The 20,767-nt window shown below is 34.5% G+C and overlaps 1 protein-coding gene across 2 annotated transcripts in view; it reads left to right on the top strand.

The window, feature by feature from the left end:
- MSH2 (mutS homolog 2) overlaps positions 1-20,339 on the top strand; it is a 70,729-nt gene extending 50,390 nt beyond the window's left edge. For both annotated transcript variants that reach the window (XM_081069754.1, XM_081069753.1), the window contains 8 exons: positions 6,107-6,230; positions 7,716-7,866; positions 10,059-10,156; positions 12,467-12,712; positions 13,799-14,003; positions 15,147-15,394; positions 17,374-17,549; positions 19,887-20,339. In XM_081069754.1, coding sequence (XP_080925880.1) covers positions 6,107-6,230; positions 7,716-7,866; positions 10,059-10,156; positions 12,467-12,712; positions 13,799-14,003; positions 15,147-15,394; positions 17,374-17,549; positions 19,887-20,057 — 1,419 coding nt within the window. In that variant the 3' untranslated portion in view covers positions 20,058-20,339. The remainder of the gene's footprint in view (positions 1-6,106; positions 6,231-7,715; positions 7,867-10,058; positions 10,157-12,466; positions 12,713-13,798; positions 14,004-15,146; positions 15,395-17,373; positions 17,550-19,886) is intronic.
- Positions 20,340-20,767: the final 428 nt, after the last annotated feature.

Genomic DNA, 20,767 nt, shown 5'->3' with positions numbered 1-20,767 from the left:
TACTATGCCATTAAGATGAGCGTTGTGGGTTTCCTTTTTGTTTTTCCTGAGTAGAGTGAGGTTAAACTTAATACCAGCTAGGACTCTAATTTTGCAGGTAATCTAAAACTCAGTGCACTGTGGGCATGAAATTAAAAGTCTAGAGATAGGGCAGGCTTTGTTTTACAGTTGCTTGATCCGGCAGCTCAGTGATGCCATCCAAAGGAGCTAATTTCTTGACCTGTTCTATCTTTTGTGATTGTAATTTCAACCTAAGTCTGGTTCTTCATTTGGCCCTAGTATGGCTACCTACCAGTAACAGTACGTACAACATTCCAAGTAAGAGTCCTGCACTTTGCCTTGATGGGGGACCATTTAAAGACTGATGTGGCCCCAGAAATAGACATTAGTGGTCCTTGGCCTAAGATAACTAGGGCTGTGTTGTCCTTCTAGTTGGAGATACACGAAAGGGGGAAGCAGCGGAACAACTGTTGCATAGATCACATAGTGTAACTAACTATAACTGTCCTGTAACGATAGCCTTTCATGCTCTGTAGTATGATACTATCTTTTAAATAAGTCAGATTCCTAGCTGAAACCTGTTCTAGATTCTCAAGAGAGTTGACCTAGTAAATAATATCTTTATTCTCAGTTATAAACCTTTAAACTTGTCTTAGGTTATAAGGTGAATTCAGTCTTTTCACTGTCGTAGATATTTGTAATGAATTTAGGCATTTAAAATTACGTGACTCAGTGCCGCTTTGAGAAAATCTCAAGAGGATAGCAATTGTTTCATGTATAATTTCTGAAAGCTTTGCTCATGTTTTCCAGCTGTGCACTTAGAGTTTATGTGATGAAGGGAGCAGTCATTACACAAAGTGGTTGGATTAATTTTTTCTCTTTTTAGGCTTAGCTTTGTATATAACACTTGAGGAATTTTTGTGGCTGCTTTCCATAAATCTTATAGAAAGATTTTCTATTTTTGAAGCAAATGTAGATCAAAACCACCCCAAGACATGGTTCAAAAATAATGATTTTTCACTAAAAGGTAAATAATTTCAGTTAGATTGAGTGATTCAGTGAAATGTATTATTAGGTTGGTGCAGAAGTAATTGCAGTTTTTGCAGTTATTTTTAACCTTTTAAACTGCAGTTTTTGCAATTATTTTTAACATTTTAAACTGCAATTACTTTTGCACCAACCGAATACATTTTTAAAACTTCCTATATAGTGTTTTGACCATTTTATATTTGAATATTAGTTTTCACATACACTTATTGATATTTAATTTATTATTGGAAACGTAGTAACTTTAGATAAATTTTTACTAAATGCTTGGACAGAAAAAAAATAATTTTTAAAAATTGCATGATCCTGATAAAACTGTATCATTATTGTATGAGTATATGTAAGTTTTAAAGATAATGTATAATAAATGCTTTAAAATGTTACATTCAGTATTAATAAAATGTCTGTTACCACTTTGATTTTCCACCACCCCTACCCACCCCACATTCCAGGTGATTTACTTTTTCTGCCTGGATGCCTGAAGAATTCCTCATACTTGTTGTTCACTCCTTTAATCTTTTCCCCTCTTTATCTTTCTCCACTTTCACTGTCCCCCTTTTCCTCTGTCTGGCCCCTGAGGTTTTACAAAACTTTTGTTCCTTCCTTCCCCCTTCTTTCTTCCTACTCACATCCTTCCCCCCACTAATTTCTTTCTCCTTTTTGAGGTACTTAAAAGTTTAAAATTTTGGTTGTAAAGTACTTGTCTTACAATTACTAATATAATCAACATTTACATATTCACTATAGAGTCCAGTTTGCACACATCCCTGCACAGAAATACATGCTATCCTGAAATTGGTGTTTATTATTATTTTCATGTGTTTCATTACAATGAAATGTACTATTTCTAAACTTTATAAATTAAATAGCTAAACTTTTAAATTAAATTTGATTAAATTGCATATGAATTAACTTAGGGGACAACCTGTCATTACAACATTGAGTCTGTATCCATGAACATTATATATTTTCCTTTCCAATGATTACCACTTTTTTAGTATCAGGTGTACAAAACAATGCAATAGTTAGGTATTTCACCCCTCACAAAGTGATAACCCTCCTTCCCCAATCTGTTGCCCTTCTGACATCATATATATCTATTACCACTTTTTAAAAATTGAGGTGAATTTACATAACATAAAATTAACCACTTTAAAGTATAATATTCACTAGCATTTAGTACATTCACGAATTGTGCAACCATCAACTCTATCTAGTTCCAAAATATTTTCATTATCACCAAGAGGAAATCTGTACCCATTAGCAGTCACTCCCCTTGCCTTATTTCCCCAGATGCTAGGAACCACTAACCTACTGTTTGTCTCTATGGTCTTCAGGTATGGATATTTCTTATAAATGGAAGCATACAATATGTGGTCTTCTGTGACTGTCGCCTTTATTTAAAATAATGTGTTCGAGGTTCATCCACATTGTTGGATGTGGCAGTTCTTCATTCACTTTTATGGCTCAATAACCCAGTCTGGATATACCATGGGTTATTCACTTGTTGATGGGTATTTAGGTTGTTTCTATCTTTTGGTTATTACGAATGGTGCTCTTATGAACAGTTATGCACAGGTATTACCTTCATTCCAGCCAATGGGAGAGAACAAAGGGAAAAGAGGACGACACAATCTGGAAATGGCACAAATTTCTGCTCAAATTCTATTGGCCAGAATTTCATCATGCTCACACCTAGCTGCAAGGGAAGCTGCAAAATGTATTCTTTGTTCTTAATAGTTATGTGTCCTGTGAAAGTGTCAGTTCCATCACTGTAGTAGGAGGAGATAATAGAAATGGCCAATAACCAGCAGTCTGTTTCACTGCCAACATCAGTAGTAGATGTTTGAAATCCAAATCCCAGTGAAGGCAGGCCTTTAGTCACACATTGTCAGGGAGTAGATTCTGTCTTCCCTTTCCCAGGGGCCCAGGCTGACAGATGCAGGTTTCCCTATTGTTGCTGTTTATCAAGAGGTGGGTTTTTTAAATGCGTCCCCCACACCCCCGGCCTGACTTTATGCTGAGGAGTCTCCACTTTGCAGGAGCTCATACCTCTGGTTTTCTCTTAATCTATACATTTTTTGGGGTGGGGGGAAGCTTATATTTTATTGAGTATTTCTAGGGTAATGGAGCTTTTTTTTTAAAGATATATAGTATCCTTTATATTTTCTCCTCTTCAATTACTTTAATCTCTACCTTTCATGTGAATTCTCTCAGGTTATATCAAGTCTTTCTATTATGTTAGTACAGGTAATATATTCAATAGTACCTCTTTTTTTTCTTTGCGATGTTTAATTTATTTGCATTTTAATGCTATTGTTAGGACTTAACCTCCCTTCCTCATTCTTTTTGCTTCTTGGTTTCATTTTCCCATTTCAGAGTTTCAAGCCTGGGTTTAATTTGTTTTAGCTTCTTTGTGCAGTCTAATGCAATGGGTGCATTGGATGGCATATTTTGTTTAGGGTTTCCAGGAAGGAATTCCTGCCCGTTCTCAAGAATTTGTTTCGCATTCCCATTTCCGAATCCCAAGAAAAGTTGGTTGGGAAATCAGGAAAACTGGCTCCTTGAACCCAGTGATAACCACAATGGGAAATAAAGGTACTAAGAATGTATCTCTTAGACATTTTTTATTTATTGCTAGGGTTTCCAGACAGGAATTCCCGCCTGTTCTCGGGGTTTTTTGTTTGTTTGTTTGTTTGTTTTTGTTTTGTTTTTTGCTTTTCCGTTCCGAATCGCAAGAAAAGTTGTTCAGGAAATTGGGAAAATTGGCTTCTTGAACCCAGGTAGTTGGTAGTACCAGCCGTCACTTTGTGGGAACGATTCATCGTGGAGAACAGAAAACAGTTTATATCTCAGGATTCTGGAACGGGAAAGCAAAAATTCCTGAGAACGGGTGGGAATTCCTGCCTGGAAACCCTAATTTTATCAGCCCAACTTGTTTGGGAGGAGTGATGTAATCCTGAAGGATACTCAATTTGATGTGTGACCCTTAGAGTATTTACTTTAGTAAGTTAGAGCCGAGTCATTCACTTTCCCTTGTTCCACCTGGGTCTCCCCAGCAGTGCTTTCAAAACAGTATTCTCCCATCCAAGGAAGAAAAATGGAAGGATACCCACTCAACTTGCTTCTCTCTAGATTTAGGATTATTAGTGAGAATCCTCAGGCCTTTGTGGACTCACCATTGGGTTTCTGGAAGGTGAGGATGAGGATAGGAGCTTGGCTCTGCTGCACTTTTTCTCTTAAGTTCATTGGAAGAGGCAAGTTCTGTAGTCATGTCAGTCCACCATTGTAGTGATTTTTTCCCCCCCTGGAATTATAAGTCTCGCTCCTTGTTTCTAGACCATCTTCATTGTCTGTTTAGATAACTTTAATATTCTATTGACATACCATTGTGCAAATATTGTGATGTTTTATTATTTCTGGGTTTTGCTATAACAAATAAATCTGCAGAGGTTTTATTCATCCCTGTGTTGTTTTGCTTCTGTTGCATTATTCCCTTAGTTTGGATTTCTAGGAGAATTGCTGTGCTAAGGAGGATAACAAATATCTGAGTCTTGTTGTATATTGCTTTTTTCTTTTTCAAAGATAATACCAACTTTTAGAGTCTCACTAGAAATGAATGAGTATACCAGTTTCACTTAGCTTCATTAGTATTTGTTGGTGGGTTCTTTTTTCTAAAAAAAAAAAAAGCTGTAGAATAATATCTTAAATTATTCATATCTTTGGTGCTTAAATATTCATGTCTTTTATTATTATGGCACTTCTACTAACATTTTCTTTTGGGTTTGTTTACTACCTATTTTCTCATCGGAGTTGTATGTTTTTATACTTTCCCATTTAATGATCTTGCTGTTTTTCTTATACATGCAAACAAGTACCGTTATAAAAGAAAATATTGACCTTTATATTTTCATATTTTGCAAAACATTTTTTTAAAGTTAGGTTTATTCAAAAACTTAAATTTTAATATATAATTAAATCTGTCTTTGATTTTTGTTAGTTTAAATTGAGGAAGTTATTGATAAATGTTTTATTTTCTTTTTTGCTAACTTTCTGTTATTTGATTTTACCTCCTTATTCTTGTGGTCACATGGTGTATGAAGGTATGATCTGATTAAGTGGATAGTAATTGGGAATTTAATATCAATCCCACTTACTAAATTTTTTAAAATCTCCTTGTTTTAGAAAACTCTTATATTATGCTTTTGTATATAATTACGTCTTTTTAATAGTTTTTAATATCTGTAAGGATAGGCTTTATTTTAAAAAAATATTTTATAATTTTGTGTTTAAACTTCAGTCATTTTGTTTTCTTTCAAAAAGCAATTCCTATTGAACAGTCATTAGAAATCTTAATATTTGATTTAGTTTTCTCTTTTCATAGTTTGCCTCTTCACATCAATTATTTTAAATCTTCCTATATGCAGTTATCTTTATAAAAGTTCTATATAATTGACTTTGTTTTTAAATGTTATGTATATATTTTGCCATTGTAAGTGAGGTTTGTTTTTCATTTTGATTTATTGTTGGTTATTACTGGTAAGAATTTAGGGAAACAAAGTATTAGGCATATGTTTTTAAATTATGAGATTTTGATGAACTTTCAGTTTGAAGAAATAAAATTCTATAGTTTGTTTTAGAACTGACTTTTTGAGATTCCTAAATTGGACCCTTGGTTTGGGCAAAAACTACACATTCTGTTAACAGGCTTTGAACATTGAACATTGTTTTATAATATTTAGGGAAAATGTTTTGAACATTGTTTAGGGGGAAAAATGTAAATAAAAATAATGAATACTATTAGTGACATGCATCAATAGCACTATGTCTGTTTCATATGAATAATTTTTGTACATCTAGAACTCTAAGCTAATAAACAGAACATTACATCTCTTGATTAAATAGAAACTCCTTATGGTTGTGACTGACTAACTTATGGGTATTGAATCATTTAATGTAAAACTTTAGTGAAATTTAAATTCAGTAAAAGAAAATGCTTGCTTCGTGACTTCCATCTTTACCTATTGTTTATAAAATTTAGCTACTCTTTGGTCTGTAGGTGGAAAATCATGAATTCCTTGTAAAACCTTCATTTGATCCTAATTTGAGTGAACTAAGAGAAATAATGGATGATTTAGAAAAGAAGATGCAATCAACATTAATAAGTACAGCTAGAGATCTAGGTAAGAATGGGCTGTTGGAGGTTTGAATAATTGTTTTGTCTGCATAGTATCCATACTGGTGCCAGAATTACTTTCCTAGAAGATAGCTGATTATACCACTTCCTTGTTTAAAGTGCCAGCCCCTTTTTCTACAGAATAAAATTACAAACACTTAGAGTTCACATACAGGGAACTTTACATTCAGATCCTTGCCTCCCCTTCCAGACTGTTCTCTTACTCCCTCAAGCCCCAAATGACTCCACATTCCTGCCAAACAAATCACCCTACAGGTCCTTGCATCATGTCTTTTTAATAAGACCTGTTTTAAATGTCACCTCCTCTATAAGTCTAATTCTACTAGTAAAGTTAATTGATTTGGCTTTGGGGTACCCAAGCACTGCATTAATATCAAGTTTGTTTGTTTTTTTTAATGTCTGCCTTCCATACCAGGTGATTAATTCCCTAGTTTGTCTCACACTGTTCATACTGTGCTGTTTTCTGAATTTGTAAACCTCTTTGTTCTGAGCATCTCTCACCTGTGTGTTGAATGAATAAATGAATCTTAGCATTAGAACTAGAAGACCCCTCAGAGCAGTAAAACTTTTGGAGCATCTGATGGAAATTACGGATCTTTTTCCCAGAAGTATGCCCATATCTTCGTATTAAAAAAAAAAAAAAGTGCATGGTTTTCCATGGAGAGTCCATATATGGACTTGATCCTGGATTTAAGAATTTTGCTTTTGAAGAATAGTGAAGTTTACTGTCCTCACATCGTAGCTCTCTGCAGTCTTTTCCCTCCTGTCAAGTGAGGTCTGTCTATAGTTGTTTGCTTCTACTAACATTCAGGAGTTACATTTCAGCAAATAAATTTGTAGACACTATGGTTTGTGGTCTAAAGATCACATTCATGAATAAGATTATGAGGAGGACAGACTTAGAAAAACTCAAAAATCTTTGTTGCATAAAGTCTAGCTGATCAATCATTGCTTGTTTGTGACGTTTCCTACACTTACCAGAAAATATATGTCCTAGTTTTTCTAGAGTTTCATTGTCAGAGTCTCAAGTTTTTGTTTGGAAGTGTATTTGTACACTTTAATTTGCTCTATCTTCCAGAGAAATACTTTGGTTAACTAAGAACTCTCATCCGAATTCCTCAAGGCGGGGGCCATGCCTTCTTCATCCTCATGCTCCCAGCATCTAGAACAGCCTGTGCTGCCCACTGCTGGTGCTCTGCAGCCGTAGATGGGTTTACCCAGAAAGCACTTCCACACCAGAAGCTAACATTAATCAGGGAGTTTAAGGATTTTATGGATACCTTTAATTCATGTAATTAGTGAAGGAGGATTTGTGTCCTTCCTAGTTAGATAATATTAATAATTTCCAGTATGCTGTCATGTAATAAAAGTATGTTTTTCACCCTTTAGATTTAATTATTGTAAACATTTACGTGGAAAAATGGCTGTGGATATCCATGACAAACTTATTCTTTTTTTCCTGATCATTAAGGCTTGGACTCTGGCAAACAGATTAAACTGGATTCCAACTCACAGTTTGGATATTACTTTCGCGTAACGTGTAAGGAAGAAAAAGTCCTTCGTAATAATAAAAACTTCAGTACAGTAGATATACAGAAGAATGGTGTTAAATTTACCAATAGGTTTGTAAGCCTGTGTTACATTGTTAAGCCTTCAGTAGTTCCACAGAACTAAATTATTCTTTGATGTTCTCATGAATGTTCTATGATAAGGAAGTTTTACCTGATTTAATGTTAATTGATATAAAGCATAAGGTAAGATTGAAGCTTTGTTTTCTTACAGGAGGCTAGTCAGGTGTCCCATCACCACTTGTTAAAACTATCCCTGTCTTCCTCATTGAGTGAAGTGGCACTTTGTATCTGTTTTTAAGATTAGTTTTTCACCTGTCTCACCATTCTTTTGTCAATATGAAATAGATTGTATTACATTTATTTTATGTTTCCATATCCGTTAGAGTTCGTTCCCGCTCATATCTCTGCTTTAGTTATTTTCACGTTTACTTTTTTTCTAAGAAAACTTTGCTATCATTTGTCAAGTAAAAACATTCTTCTGCTATAGTAAGTGGTCATATACATTAGTTTAGGGAGATGTCTCCCTGCCTTAATGAGGCCACTCATTAGATTACAGCTTTATAAAAAAAATCATGTTCCATGTTGAAAAAAAACCTTCCCAGTTTTTTTTTCTACCTTTTCCCTTGCTGATGTTAGGAATCTCTAACATAAGCAAGTTATTCATAGGTGAAGAAAGAGAATTATTTTAAAATAAGTCTGTGGCTTTGGGAGTGGAGAGGGAGAGCATTTTTCCTTTCTCTTCTGTACTGTGCTAGAACTGATGGCGAGCCTTGCTTTTCACCTCTCCTGAATATTCCCAGTATTTCACAGATTGCTTTTATATATACGATTCCCTTTTATCCGTTTATTTAACAAGTATTTTGAGTGTCTGTTATGTACAGACATTATTCTAGGTGTTCAGACACCCCAGTAATGAAAACAGTCGGTTTAGTTTGTCCTCATAACAGTTCTCTGAAATAAGTAGCTTGGGTATATTTTTCTAATTTCTTAGATGAAGAAGCTGAAACCCCCAATTCCCCAGGGTTAAACAGCTAGTAACACTAAAGACTCAAACCTAGATCTTCTCACCAAATTTAGTAGTTGTTTTTCTATCACACTATATCCCTGATTGAAGAAATGTATATATATTTCAGCTTAGACAAGATAGAACCTCGTGGGTGTTACTGTCATCTTCAAGTCACCCATTTGTTAGTTATAACATATAAAAGAGATTGAACTGAATGATACAGTGATTCCAAAAGTTGTGAAAAATTCATTTTGTTGATCTTTTTTCCAACAAATTGAATGCTTTTGTATCTGACTTTGCTCATTTAATTTTTTTTCTTAAATCTTCCAGTATCTGTCATCCAGAAAACTAAAATGTTTATAATGACTTATACAATCTGATTGCTGTCCACCTCTGCTTTTATCTCTTGCTTCCCTTTCTTTCACATAATGGTCTCACTTTATAATGTCTTTACCTCTTGCTTTTTCTTCCTGTAATTCTTTCCGTTTACCTGTTTCCTAGTCGTCTTTTTGTGCTGCCACTTGCCCATGTACTGTTCTTGAGTTGTAAGCTGTCTATGTGTTTTAGGTCATTAACTGATTCCATCAAGTTCACAATTATTGCCTTGCTTTACCGATATCCTTCTTCTGATAAGTACTCCCCCCTCTTTCTTTTTATGCCCCCTCACTTGTCTTTAGTTTCAACCCCTTTCTTTGATGCCAGTGAGTATTTTTCACTTTATTCTCATCTTCAGCATTTTTTATTTCAACCTTTATTTTCTCTTTAAATTCCTCCATAAGATTTAGTTTTTGAAACATTCTCCCTACTTTGACAGCTTTCAGTATCAAAAGATAATTACAGTAATGAGAGAAACTGTGTGTGTTTGTATATGTGTATATGCGTGTGTATACACGCCCGTGCACATGTGTGTTTTAAAAGGGGGATGGCCTCTATCTTAACAGGATGAGGACTTACTCCATTTAAATATTTTAGAAAAGGTCACAGAATATAATTTTATGTAATTGAATAGCTGTTGTTACAGGAAGAATTATTCCAGTAAACTGTTGTGAATAGCATAAATATCGATACACTGAATTCCAGCCACATTTGCCCCTAATGCGTTGCTCATTTTCTAGTGATATTTTCATTTTAATTATTGGTTTGATGCTTTATGGGATCTAGATGTATTTTATGTAGTGCGCATTACCTTTAGTAGATGTTTTAATCTTTTTAATAATATCATTATCTTGATTTGCAGTACATTGACATCTCTCAATGAAGAGTATACCAAAAATAAAACCGAGTATGAGGAAGCGCAGGATGCTATTGTTAAAGAAATTGTCAATATTTCTTCAGGTAAATTTAATGGAGTCAATATATTAAATATTCTAAATGTGACCTGATTTTTGATAATAGAAAAACATCAGGATGCTTGAAGAGTGGTTTTTTTTAAAAAGCTGTTACACACACTGTGACTGTTTGTTATGTTGGGTTACCTACCAGATAATGCCTGCTATATTGGGGTAGGAAAAGTAATTGGAAATTACTCTGGTACATAGAAAGAGAAGCTTGTGCAGCCTAAGGAATGGGGATACCCTGAAAAACAAGTGTGGAGAAAAGCACAAAACTTATTGTAGGTGTAACAAGGGCAAGAAACACCAGGCAGTAGCAGATTATCTGCGGGCTCATGCTCTGGGTTATGGAAACAAATGCCATCAAAAAGCAAATAGAAATCATGAGACATAGAACTTATATTGGTTCTGAGATGAATGAGATTTGTAAAGATTACGTTTTTGCTTGGTGGTATCAGATAACTGTAGTATTCTAATCTCCTTGTTGAATCATGTTCCTTAGCCTAGACTGCATTTTTAAGAACCCTATAAACACTACATCTCCAAACTGTGAATCTTTCTCAAAAACTAATTAACTAATATTCGTTAAGCACCTAGTAGGTTAAAGCTGCTAGATTTAAACATTTAAATTGAAGGTTTTGTATTTGGAGTCACCTTGAATTTAAATGAAACCGTCTTGGTTTAGTATACACATTTACAACTATATTTAAAAATGTAATGGGTCATTTTTATAGTTTTCTATCTTGCTCTTAAACCAGAAGAGGTGCTGTTAACAGCTATTATAAATCTATGCTTATTGACTTGTTATAAGTTTTATGAGTTTTAAGGTAATTGTAAATGACTAATGTGTAAGTAATTCTCACAGGGTCCTATTTGCTACATGATACGATAGCGTGAACTGTATATCCTTTTTTTTTAAAAGTGGTGAAATAGAATTGTTTGTATTTGGCCAGTCATAGTTAATTTTTATTTTCAAAACATTTTACCACTTATGAGGAGCAAGGGAATTAATGATGAGTCAAAATTTCTATCATTTGACTACTCAAATTTTATTTTTCTAAAATTGAACACTATTCTCTTGAATGTCCCTTGAAGCTTTTGGCACATTGATGTCTATGTGACAGTTCTACATAAATGTGAGTCTGTTAAACCACTCCAACCTATTAAAATTTTAGAATCTATTCTGAAATTTTGATAGTTTTATTGCCTAAACATGCTTTGCCCAGCGTGTGCCAGTGACTTTTTAATGTACATACTAGCCTTTAAGTTTGTTTTTTGTTTTGTTTTTCATTTTATATGTTGATTCTTTCTCTCTATGGCATAAAAATAGTTTTAGAGAAATGCTGAGAGTTTCAATCCAGAAATTACTACTGAGAAAAACTTAGATCACACCTAGTTCTCAATTTTGTTTACCTGTAACCATAAGACATGTTCTCTGATCTGCTTTTGTTTCTAATGAAAAGTTCCTTAAGCTTTTAAGTGTCATACTGGTGTCCAGTATCAAACAAGAACTGTTAAGTAGACGCAGAGTTTTATTTACAAGTTCCTAAGAGGCAAATCATATTTTATCAAATGAGTATTTGAGGGAAGCCAAGAAATATATTGACTGTTACTATTCTAAGGGGCAACGATACCCCTCGATTAATTAGCTTTTAGTTTTAATGCTCTAGCAGAGTAGAATGCTGTTAAGTATTTTAAGTGACAATTGTGGATCTAAATTTATGCTAAAATTCAATTGCATGTGATATCAATGGGGAAAAAAGGCTCAAGTAAAAGTCTGACGGTCAGGTTTTACATGTATAGACCTGAAGATCACGTTATATCTATTACCTGGTGTTTGTGTGTTTCTTACGTTAATTGTGAAATGCCTTCCTGGTTTCAGACTCTTAAAAAATTAGTAAAAGGTCTTAGAGTTGCAGGAATGCCTCAGATATTACTGCACCCTGCTTTTCTCACCAATATATTATGAAAGCTTCCTTGTTAGGCTTTTGTTGTTGTTGTTGTTTAATCTCTACTTCATTTCTTTATGGGCAGTGTGTGCTTTTCTATTTTAATGGTTTTGGTAAGGGAGGGGCATAACTCTGTATTTTTGAAATCTGTTTATACTGGGGGAAGATTCAGCAACACATTTTAACCTCATGTGAGTTTTAGGTGTTACTTTCAAGTTTAGTTATGGCAAACGTCTATTAATTTTTTAAAATTACATAAGTTAGGAGATAAAGTTTGAATTCCCAATGGGTGAGTTAAATTTATTCTTATAGCTGCCTGTATGTCTTTATTCAATATTCCTGTGCACATTTTCTGTTTTATGTAGGCTATGTAGAACCAATGCAGACGCTCAATGATGTGCTAGCTCAGCTAGATGCGGTTGTCAGCTTTGCTCATGTGTCAAATGGAGCACCTGTTCCATATGTACGGCCCGTCATTTTGGAGAAAGGACAAGGAAGAATTAAATTAAAAGCATCCAGACATGCTTGTGTTGAAGTTCAAGATGAAGTTGCATTTATTCCTAATGACGTTCACTTTGAAAAAGATAAACAGATGTTCCACATCATCACTGGTAAAAAACCTAGTTTATGGGCTTTTTTGGGATAATGTTTCCTTTTTTTTTTTTTAAATGTTGGAGAAGTATGCTTCAAATTGATGAAGAAAATCATAGTCCTTGACATTAGAAAAAGAACATGTTATTCATACTAGTGAGTAATATATTCACATTTGGGTTAGAGGGAAGATTTGGAAGACGAGGGAAAGCTTATAAGAGAATATTGTATTTATGTGAAACTTCTGTTCCAGGGGTTCAGTGCATTTGAAAATGAACACTCCTTCATCCTCAAATCTTACCTTTGAGTCAGACCTTTCAATAGTGAGGTCATTGAAGGCCAAGCAGAATTGGCTGCTGGAATGACCTCCGCTTAGGGTAGCAGTTCTTTTAAAGACGTGACACTAGATTTGTGTGAAACTCAGAAAAAGTAACCTGCTTATAGACGAGTGTAATGTGCCTCAAACTACTAAAGTATTTTGAGAGATCTTAACTAGATTCTTAAAAACAAAGGGGAGGGAATAAAGACTCTTTGGGCAAGTGTATTGGGGAAATCGTCAGTGATTGTGTTCTATTTCTCCAAATGGATTTTCAAGTTGTTCATATATCTAACTCAGACATGTAAATTGTACATTGTCCAAAAGTAGGGTGATGTCTTAGGGCTTTAGTGTGAAGTTTAAGTGATTTGAAGGACTTGACCATACTGATCCGTTCACTAAAAGCCCATTTATTAATGAGTTACAGTGGTTAGTTTAATTAGTCAATTAAGCCTGTAAGATTATGCTGCAAGCAGTTCTGTGAGTTATGGGAAATTGTCTATATGGTCTTTCTAGGTCGTGGCCAAATTACAGTTACGGTATATTTCCTATGGGTCCTTTTCCATGAAGGTAGCAGTGTAGGTTTGTCAAAGAGAAAGTAGTGTTACTTCAGGGAGTACTGTGGGCGGTAACTTTGTCCGTGTCTTTGGGCAGCTTATCGTTCTGCTGCATGTATGCCATATCACGTGACCTAGGTGATTAGTAACTAATGTGTAATTTAGAACTCAAAGTTAATTTATTAGCAGAAATAAATGAATAATCTTGATTTTTGATATAATTTGTTTCATAGGCCCCAATATGGGAGGTAAATCAACATATATTCGCCAAACTGGGGTGATAGTTCTCATGGCCCAAATTGGGTGTTTTGTGCCATGTGAGTCGGCAGAAGTGTCCATTGTGGACTGTATCTTGGCCCGGGTCGGGGCTGGTGACAGTCAGTTGAAAGGAGTCTCCACCTTCATGGCTGAAATGTTAGAAACTGCTTCTATTCTCAGGTGAGTGCATTTCTGAGTCCCCTGAAAATGGAAATAAATGTCCCTGTTCTATGAGAGCTACATTTGCAGATTCATCTATAAATCATATGAGATCTTTTATGTAGTTTAATAGTTTTCCTGTGAACTTTATGTACTTTGTATTATCTTAAAAGGATGATTGATGATAGTTGTGGAATGCTTCTTTGATTTTTTAAAAATTGTCTTAAGATTTCTGGTAGTTGTTCACCTTGTAAATTTGCCCCACTGCCATGCTTTTGCCTGCACTATTCACACTACCTGCAATGGTCCCTCCTTGTCTTTAACTCAAGTCCTTTCCCATGTGCACAGGTCCTAATGACAGAAATGTTCTACTTCTCCAATGATTTTCTCTGTCACATGAGCCTAACTAAGGTCATGGGTGTTTCTTCATTGAACTTTGACATGCTTGTAATTTACTAGGTTTTTATTTTAGAGTTTACTGAAATCTTTTACTTTTATTTCACTTTTTTGGAGTTTCTTTGAAGGAAGGGAGGCCATGCCTTCTGATTCTTGGTGTCCTTAGTAAATTATGTATCTATTATTTGTTTGGTATAATAATTAGTCAACAAGGTAAAATTCAGTGGAAATTCACAGAAAAAAATAAATGACTAATAAGTACATGAAGAATTGTCAAATTCTCTAATTAAAATTAATTTTCCCCCTCTTACATTTGGTTAAAGATGAGAAAAAGAAAGACTGCTAATATCTCGCATTGTGGCAGGCACACAAATTTTCATGACAATCAGCTGTGTATCCCACTGTTCATGTCATTGTACCCTTGTTCCATTTTCAGTTGGTATTATTGTTTTTTAGTTTTACTGATTTGATTGGTAAGAAATGAATGATAGCTGCTTTATTTGGAAATTCTTTATTACTAGTGAGATTGATAATTTAAAAATATGTATTCACCTTTTGTTTCTTCCATCACTTTTCATGTCCATGCCCATTTTTCTGCTGAAGTTTTAGTGCCTAGTTGACTTCATTGTGATTTTTAAAATATGTTAAGATAATGAACTTGTTAGGTTTGTTGCACATTTTTCCGATTGTGTTGTCTTATTTATTTATTTTGTTTTGCATTACCACATGTCGTGTCATGGGAAATTTTCATGTGATCCTGTGTTTCAGGTCTGCGACCAAAGATTCTTTAATAATCATAGATGAATTGGGAAGAGGAACCTCTACCTATGATGGATTTGGGTTAGCATGGGCTATCTCAGAGTACATTGCAACAAAGATCGGTGCTTTTTGCATGTTTGCAACCCACTTTCATGAACTTACTGCCTTGGCCAATCAGATACCAACTGTTAATAATCTACATGTCACAGCACTAACTACTGAAGAGACCTTAACTATGCTTTATCAGGTGAAGAAAGGTGAGTGTATATCTCTGGTGTACCGTGAATTCAGAGTATGACAGCGGGAGACTTGAAATCATCACTAATGACCTTATTCTAGATTAGTATGAATTAATTGGTGTTTTTACAGAACACATTTACTCTTAATTCACAGTCTGGGGGCAGGAATGTGGTACATTATTTCTATTTCTGTGTCTTGTAATAGGACCATTCATTCTAAAACAATCACAGAAAGAATAATTTATACTCCTGAACATCATCTCAGAGGTATTTTATACTACCTCCCCTGGCAGTACATTTTCTTGTCAAATTAGCTACTATAACAATAACAGTAAGCCTTGACATTTTAAGGCTCCAGCTGTTACTGTTTAATAAACTATTTATTGTGATTATCTGATTGTTAGGGTGTGTTACATAAATGGGTTCATTTAAAGCTGGGATTTCCAGAAATCCTGAAATTGTTGGTAGTTAGCACATAAGGAATGACTTATTTGTTGGCATTTCATTTTTTCAGAAAAGTTTGTCATTTGTGGGTCTGGCAGCTAATCAGATTACTAAGTCAAGATCAACATACTATAAAGTGCGTTATTAAACATTTCACCAGTCATCAAAATAACATTTCATATGGCTTTCTGATTTTCCATGAACATGTTTTTCTGCATCAGTTGGTTGCACATAAAAGGTGCATTATTTTTGGTTCTTTATCATTTGTTATTTATGTTTTAGTGAGAATCCTTTTGAGTTACTGTGTTTACATTATTATTGACACAAAAAATAGACACTTTTAGTTGGACTTGGCACTTAGCATGAAATTGAGGGTTTGCTTATAAATCATTGTGTTTTGTATGATACAGAAATGGGTTCAGAATATTTTTAAAAGGCCAGATGAAGTACAGAAAAGATAGGAAAAAGTTTGTCCTTCACTGTGGTAGTTTATCAAATGCTTCTGTTTTATTTTTATTTGTTTGTCTTAGTTGTGCAAAGTATCCAGCTCAAGAATGCATGGAGTACATTACTAGGCACCCTCAAAATTTACAGTTGTTACATAATTGAGGCAAAAATGGAAGCTCCATAATAACTTTGCATCATTTGTATTAAATATTTGGAAGTAACGTCTTCAGTCAGTTTATTTTCTGTGAATGGGGATGGAGATCAGCTACCTAGCCTATAAGTTTGTTAGTGATTTGGGTCAGAAATCCCATTGTCGGGGTCTGGTTGGCTCAGTGGGTTGGAGTGCAGTGCTTGTAACACCAGGGTTTCCGGTTTGATCCCCAGATGGGCCAGTGTGAGCTGCGCCCTCCACAACTAGATTGAAACAACTATTTGACTTGGAGCTGAGGGGTCCTGGGAAAACATACTTAAAATAAATAAATGTTTTAAAAAAAAGAAATTCCAATGTCATTTGTAGAATCAGAATGAGATTATGTAAGAATGGTAGGTAACTTTTCCAAGAAAAGTATTGTAAATATTTAAATAGATTTATCCAGCCAGTTTTCCGGAGTCAACATCTCCAGAAAATGCTGTAGGTAGATCCAAAGAACAGACCATTCACTAATAATAAGTCAGTATATTTTGAATTAAATGCACCTCTTAGTTAGTGACACTCTTACATTTCTTTATTTTTTTTAGTACTTTAGTTCCTCCCTTCTGAAATGAGAAAACCTCAGAGAGATATTGGGTTGATTAATTGTTTTGGATTTAGATATTTGCCTAGGCCTTTGAGGATTATCTGTCAAGCCTTTTTCTCTGCTGTTTTTATTTTTCCTACTACATTTGTCAAGGATAAAATAATAGCACTGTGTGCCAAGTCATAATCACTTTTCACTGGAGGCTTAATTAAAATTCCTTTATCTAAGTTACTCTGAAACAGTTGGCTAATATGTTTGAAATAATACAAAATTGAGTTTTCTAATGACAAGGTAAGAAGGAAAAGTTCCATTTGCATAAATTGTTGTTTCTTCCTACCCTACCCTTCACACTTGCCAATTTTGTTGTAGGTGTCTGTGATCAAAGTTTTGGGATTCATGTTGCAGAACTTGCTAATTTCCCTAAGCATGTAATAGAGTGTGCTAAACAAAAAGCCCTGGAACTGGAGGAGTTTCAGAATATTGGAGAATCACAAGAAAATGACGAAATGGAACCAGCAGCAAAGAGGTGCTATCTGGAAAGAGAGGTTTGTCAGATTGCTTTTGTAGTTACTTAACCTTTGTTACATACAGCAGGTCACCAAGAGGAGTTATTTTTGTTCCATATGATTGTAATATTTATTGATCATTCATTATTGGCTTTCACTTAACATTTCTTGGCATGGCAAAGAATCTTTCATTTTGATTTCTGTACTACCGTGTTTCCCCGAGAATAAGACCTAGTTGGACAATCAGCTCTAATGTGTGTTTTAGAACAAAAATTAATAGAAGACCTGGTCTTATTTTATTAATAATATATAATAATATAATATAGTGTAATTATAATGTAACACAATGCTGCATCTTATATTAATTTTTGCTCCAAAAGACATTAGAGCTGATTGTCCAGCTAGGTCTTATTTTCAGGGAAACACATGTGCATGACCAAAAGATAACATTCTTAAGTACCAGAGTTAAAAAGTAGGAGGATAGGAGTATTAGTCTAGGTTTAAAATAATTCCAAGGAGGTAATAGATGTCTAGCAGATCTTTGATTACTTCATAAATGCCTAGAGGAAGTTCACTTAAGCTGCATACTTGCTCAGTGTTCAGTTAAGAGAATACCAAAGAAATAAAACTAGTTCCTGCCCTCGGGTTGTCTGGAATCTAGTTGGAGAGATAATAATAATGGATATGTCATAGTCTTAGAGAATCAAGTGGCGTATGACAAATGTTTACTGGGAAAGCTCTTCGTGGACAGGATGTTTCAGTTGTCATGGGAGAAATGGGCCTTCTCTGCGTGATGGGTGAAATTTAGAGGTACAAGCCTATGCCCAATGTACTTTTTAAAAATTAAGGGATTATTAGTTCTCTGTAATAATGAAAATAAAAGGACCTTAATTCACTGCTGGGTCCTGGTAACATTTACTGTGGTACGCATTGTGACAACTTCTTACTTGTCACACTTTTAGCTTTTACCAAGTGAACTTTTTGTTGTTCTTACTTGAAGGATAGGTAATTGATGTGGTAATCGGTGATGTGTATGGTTTTTGAGTTTTATAAAGTGTGGTTTTATCTGTTGTACCCATATAAGCAGAAAAAATGGGTTATAGTTTTGTTAACAGTTTTAAATATAGAAGATTGCTATGTTCGGTTGGAAATGGTCTTGGTATCAGCACGACAGCTATCAGTGATCTGGGATTAGGAAGGTTCTTTTAGATAATCTGTGGTTTCCAGTTGGAACAGAAATGATGTAGTACTTTTGATAATAACTACAAAGTATTTTGAAAAAAATTTGAGCTAAGGGAGACAAAAGTGCACTTGTTTAATAGAGAACTGTTTTTCCTTTATCTTATTTTGATAGCTACCTTTCACTTTTAGGGTACTTATTACCAACTATTAGGTTGGTGCAAAAGTAATTGCAGTTTTTGCAATCATTTTTAATCTTTTAAATCGCAATTACTTTTGCACCAACCTAATAGCTTCCTGTGTGAAAAGCAGACATTTTAGTTCTGCTACATATGCAATAATAAACACTTACACAGTGCTTGCCCATTACCCAGCACTGCGCTTTACACATATTAACTCTTTAATTCTCACAACAGCCCAGTAAGGTCAGTAATACTGTTTTCCCCTTTTTATGGGTGAGGAATGTGGATAAGGTCATATGGCATGTAATAAGCATTCTTCAGAATGACAATAACTGGACAGTAAAATAAAAGAAACATCCTGTGTATGAGTATTAAATTTCAGTTACTGTATATGCCTTATGGTATTCTTTTATCCCTGAATTCTTTTTTCCCCTGGAAGACTAAGGTTTTATCAGTTGTAACACTGAGGGATCTGGGAACTGCTAGCTAACATGTTCAGCCCCTTTGTCAATAGCGGCTGAATATCCTTTTAATGGTCTCCTATGAAGAAATATGGTCAACTAAGGGCTCTGCTATGCAGTTGACCCTTAAACAGCATGGGTTTACATTTGCATTGGTTCACTTATACATGGGTTTCTTTCAATAATGTAAATGTATTTTCTCTTGCTTATATTCTTAATAACATTTTTTTCCTCTAGTTTATTAGGAATACAGTATATAATAAATATAACATATGTGTTAATTGACTGTTTATGTTTTTGGAAGGGCTTCCAGTCACCAGTAGGCTAATAGTAAAGTTTTTGAGGGGTCAAAAGTTATACAAGGATTGGATACTGCCTGCTTTGTTCAGGGGTCAACTGGATATTCTAGACAGTACACGCTTAAAATTTAAAGAATGTTCTTTAAATATTCGATGGCATTTAGAGATGGAAATTTAATGAAACAATTCATTACTATTTAATGTGACTTTTAGAAAAGATATTTTAAGGACTAATGGAATGTTCACATTTTTCAGGAAGGTGAAAAAATTATTCAAGAGTTTTTATGCAAGGTGAAGCAAATGCCTTTGACTGAAATGTCGGAAGAAGACATCACATTAAAGTTAAAACAGCTGAAAGCTGAGGTGATAGCAAAGAATAATAGGTTTGTAAATAAAATGATTTCGCGAATAAAGGTTTCTACGTGAGAAAAACCCACCAATGGAATGAAGATAATACTGACAAGCTGTTGTCTGTAATACTTTTGTATTGTTTTATATTAACCTCTTTTCCATAGTGTTGGCAATTGATGCCCATGGGATATCAACTTAATAAAGTATTTAGTAATACTTTGCTTTACCTGAGTGTGTTTTCAAAGATTTTTATTTTGAAAAATGATAGTCGTAACTGAGGACTACTTCAATGGACATGGGCAATAGTAGACAATATGTTGAGTTTTATAAATAAAATCATGTAGTTTGTGAAATTTGATGTGCATTGTATTTCTTTGTAACAGGACTTGTACACATATTTATTCCCACATGGTGGGGAAGAAATAAGTAGCCCAGAGGCTTTATAAAAGTGAAAGATCTTAAAGCTAGAAGAAACCGTGAAAATTATTTCCAGTGATTTCTCTAGTGTCCTATAGAAAATAATATCGGGAAATAATTTTCTGTGTTGGCAGGAGCCCGGTTGGCTGCATACACGTTAGCCAGGGAACTTAACTATAAATCCAGAGTCCTAGTGATCCTGCATCCTGTCTGCTGTCCTTCTTCCACCCCCAATTTGTGGGGAGACTTAGAATCTGGATTTTAACAAAACGTTTTATATTGGGAACCCTGACTTAGTCTACTCCTCTTGTTTTAAAGGAAAGAGATGGAGAGGTTAAAAGTTAGTGACGAGCCCTGCTGAACGTGGG

Source organism: Rhinolophus hipposideros (genome assembly GCF_964194185.1).
Source record: "Rhinolophus hipposideros genome assembly, chromosome: 12".
NCBI lineage: Eukaryota > Metazoa > Chordata > Mammalia > Chiroptera > Rhinolophidae > Rhinolophus > Rhinolophus hipposideros.
The sequence above is the reverse complement of the archived record's forward strand: the minus strand, read 5'-3'. Positions and strand labels throughout refer to the sequence as shown.